The sequence below is a fragment of the Hyalella azteca genome, unplaced genomic scaffold (genome assembly GCF_000764305.2).
Source record: "Hyalella azteca isolate HAZT.00-mixed unplaced genomic scaffold, Hazt_2.0.2 contig923, whole genome shotgun sequence".
NCBI classification, from domain to species: Eukaryota; Metazoa; Arthropoda; class Malacostraca; order Amphipoda; family Hyalellidae; genus Hyalella; species Hyalella azteca.
The window spans coordinates 8095-12010 of NW_025931257.1; the positions used below are offsets into that span (position 1 = coordinate 8095).

The 3916-nt window shown below is 35.5% G+C and overlaps 2 protein-coding genes across 2 annotated transcripts in view; one reads left to right on the forward strand and one right to left on the reverse strand.

Annotated features, from left to right (window-relative positions):
- Positions 1–1912: 1912 nt before the first annotated feature.
- On the reverse strand, positions 1913–2234 carry LOC108667643 (protein archease-like; the record flags this gene model as incomplete). The annotated part of the gene is made up of 1 exon (XM_047881132.1): positions 1913–2234. A coding segment is annotated over exon 1 (322 nt), but the record flags the coding sequence as incomplete, so codon positions are not given.
- Positions 2235–3236: 1002 nt separating this feature from the next.
- Positions 3237–3916, forward strand: part of LOC108667642 (eukaryotic translation initiation factor 3 subunit D) — a 13149-nt gene continuing 12469 nt past the window's right edge. Inside the window, exon 1 of the mRNA XM_018154683.2 lies at positions 3237–3478. Coding sequence (XP_018010172.1) covers positions 3353–3478 — 126 coding nt within the window. The 5' untranslated portion in view covers positions 3237–3352. The remainder of the gene's footprint in view (positions 3479–3916) is intronic.

Consider the following 3916-nt stretch of genomic DNA (forward strand, 5'->3'; position numbering starts at 1 on the left):
AGAATCTCTTCGTCTTGGTCGGTGCCTTTCAATCTCCGCTGACAGGCCGTACCACGGATCGATAACGAGCTGCGAGAAGTGCTGCATCTGAGAAGTTTTACACCTAGCTTCATTTATTTTAAACTGATGGCCCCTGCTGATTTCCTCAGTGTCGAGCGTGAATAAATTCTCGTTACGGTAATACCCATGAGTATATTTTTGAGCCTCTATAAGAGAGGCACGTGTTATTCTATTTGACATACTAAGAACTTCAATCTTCTCCGGACGCTGCTCATAAACCACATCCTTAAATCCAAGGAAGACTAGACTCGTTCTCCTAAGAACTCCTTTGATGTGTCTTGTCTTTCTCAAGTTTGGGTGACCAGGCAACGTTGCTCAACTAAATGCAGAATAAAGAGAGCCACAAATAATATTTTCATTGTAGCGGCGTTGAGAAACTCAGATGATCTTTAAATTTAATCTCTTAAATCTTTTTTTTTTTAAATTCACTGAGACTCAGAATACGCCATGTAAGGCAACTTTAACGGGTTCACTTTGCTACGTAGGATTAAAAGATTGATTAAATTTTCAATAAAGATTTATCTAATCTTATTCTATACTTAAAATGTACAAAAACTTATTCTACTAACTAACAGGATATTGTAGCTAAATTGATCGCGCCGAAACGAAGGAGTCCAGTCTGCCATAACTTTGCTCATAGCCGAATCGAAAAATACTATAATTTTTTAGTTCCTAAGGATATCAAACAATTCTTTGTACAATTCGGATGTAGTTTGATTTCTCACAGGACGGCAATACTTACAACATAATTCGTGCCAAAAACACCCAAATTACATACGGTGTTTTAATATACCTACTACACGCACATTATTAACCGAAATCAACTTATATTGAAAAACAAAAAAAAACTTAACTCGTATACTTCCAGGCTGAAGTCGAGGCGAGCAGCTTATTGAAAAAAAAAAAATAATAATAATAAGACAGCAATTGGGGCCAAATGATCGACAGCGCGATGAAAGTTCCACTAGAATTTAAAATGTAGCTTGAATAAACAGTAGCCGGGCAGAGATAAATTTAATATTTCGTGTCTATTTTTTTAATTAGTCAAATGGTCAGAAATCAGTTGATCTATGCGTATATTAATTTGAATGAATTGCGTGAGTTGATAGTAGCGTAATGCATAACAATCATGGAATCGTCGGTGGAGCAAACGTTCTCTCCAAAGCGACAATGGAGGGGAAATATTACGTAGACATTGGCGCACCTTGTATTATTTGACATGAGATCACATGTAAACAATCGAGCATAACACTCAAAAATGATGCGAGCAACTCCAGTACACTAAAAGCTCAACCGAAACTCCGAAAGATTTGCTCGGTTAAAAGGTTTGTAATAACAATAGAGCTTTCACGATATTTTATCAAATTTCTTAAAAAAAATAAATGTTAAAAAATTTAAACAACGAATCTTCCTGAAGACAGTTCAACATAGATTATATTATGCATATGAAAATACAATAGCATTTATCGCTTTTAATTAGGCAAGATCTTCCTGGAGCTCTAACTCTAAGTAACGATCGGCAGTCAGTAAGTCATTAACATAGACTGCATCTTCATGCAAAAACAAAAATTAGATCAGTAAATACTGGAAAAATTGGTCATTATAAGATCAACCATTAGCTTAGCGCCTTAGCCTCTTAGGACTTAGGTTACTTCCGACTTCACAGTGATATCACAATAAACAAAAGGCCATTATAAGCTGCAATCTTAGTTAATAGATTACGGTGTTATTTATATATCAATGATAACAAATACCTCACACTTATCAGGAGTGTCATATATTTCCATGCTTGCATAAGTGATAGCTTTAACCTCAGTTCCCTGAGAATGCTTGCTAATATCAAACGTTTCACCGTGTAACTTGGCAGAAATCTTGAATTCAGTTTTGTCAAAGGATGTGATTTCAACCCTCTTGGCTACTAGAAACGAAGGTTCAGTGCTAAACACAAATAAGCATTCGTCCAAGAACTGGTACAGAAGAGACTCCATATCGTGTCCTTCAACCGATATTTCTTCAGTTTGAGTGATTTCTACTTTACTGAGTTCTGTCATGTAACCATACATGGCTGTAGCCACTTGTTCGAAAGCTTCCTCTAGGGTGTTGCCCCAGGCGTGGAGCTGGACATCAGCTGGATGGTCCCGATACTCATACTTCACTTCTGTGTTATCCGCCATCACTCCAGGAAGAAGATCGCAGCACCCGAATGATAACAATGAGATGCCAAGATCCCTGTAATTAGGCAAACACAGTAAATTTTTTAGCAAACTGAAAGATAAATAATTTAAGGCACATATAAATACAGAATTGATAGAGATCCTTCTGAATAAACTAAAAAATTAATACTTAGTAACGATCAATCAACTATTTTCTTTAAATGAGATACCTACTAGTTCGTTAAGTAGAACTACCTAACAAATTTTACATTCCACCAGTTTTTTAGAGAAGCTGATTCAATTCTAGTACAATAGGGAATGTTTTAGAGTGCTTAAATAGTCAAAATTTAGCTTAACCGTTAATTATGTTACGGTAAAACCTTTTCAGTCACAGTATTAGGCCGCCAGAATTAAATTGTGAACCGTCTTCCTTCTGTTTACACCATCACTGACGAAGGCAGCGTTCAGATTCAGAATGTAATAGTGCTTACCGCAAGCACAAATATCACCAGTCAGACACCCGAACAATTTAAAATGCCGGCATGTAATTCAACATGAAAATATGTAAAAAATCAAATAATTTCTTTTATTAAATATCCTTTATAGTCGTTTTTTGTATTAAATTTTGTATTTAGATGCGATAAATCTACATTGTATGAAAATATTTTACTCGAAATTTTCATCCTGATGTCAGACTTTATTTTTTTATTCAAGTCGCATTACTAAAAAAATTTTACATTTTTGTTATTGATCAAGTATTTTGTTGTAATTGGAGAATTGTCCCGATAATTTCATACACTTATAAAGATCCAGTTGGGCATCATGTCTGTTGATGTCGTACGTTACAGGAATTTATATGATTTTTTCTGAAGTTTGTCTCAAAATTCTTAAAATCTTATCATTTTATTCGTGACTTTCCAAAAGATACTAACATTTTTTTTCGAACTTCAGACTTACTTTGAGAAATAATTTGTCACAAAACCTTTATTGTTAATTATTCGTCGTATAGACGCTCCAGCGCACATTTGACTTTAGTGCTATAAGCGTCGGTCCAACCTCGTCAACGTGTGAAGCGATAGAAGTTCTTCAGATTCATCATTGTTGCGCTTTTTATCTGTAATTTTCATTAATTGTAAATAATGGCGGCTGAGTTCATAGCTCCAGTAATTCAAGATAATCCTGATGGTTGGGGACCTTGCGATGTTCCCGAACAGTTTAGAGACATGCCTTATCAACCTTTTTCGAAAGGCGATCGTCTGGGAAAAGTGAGTACTTCAACTTCACTCAGCAGTAGAACTTTAGGAGTTAGAGACAAGAATTGTCTAGAGAACCGTAAAATGGGGTAATTTTGACCACATTTTTTCAAAATGATGCCTTTTTTACTTGATAAGTTGAACTTAAATTGAAACGTGCAAAATACAGGTCTATACTCTAGCTTCACTTCACTCACCAGTCACCATAAATTGCTGGCTCCTGCCTCAGACCAGGCATGGTCTCATCACAACTCCCTTTAGAAATATGTGGAGTTTCGAAATTGATAGTAATAAATCAATAAATATTTGAACTGGGAAATTCCTTAGTTACTTACATTGGTTCCACAATGATATCAATGACGTAAAAAATTACAATGACATCGGTTAAGCCTCACTGCTTCAGAGGCTCAGCCATGATTCTAGCTTTGCTAAGTCCTTACACTCTTACCT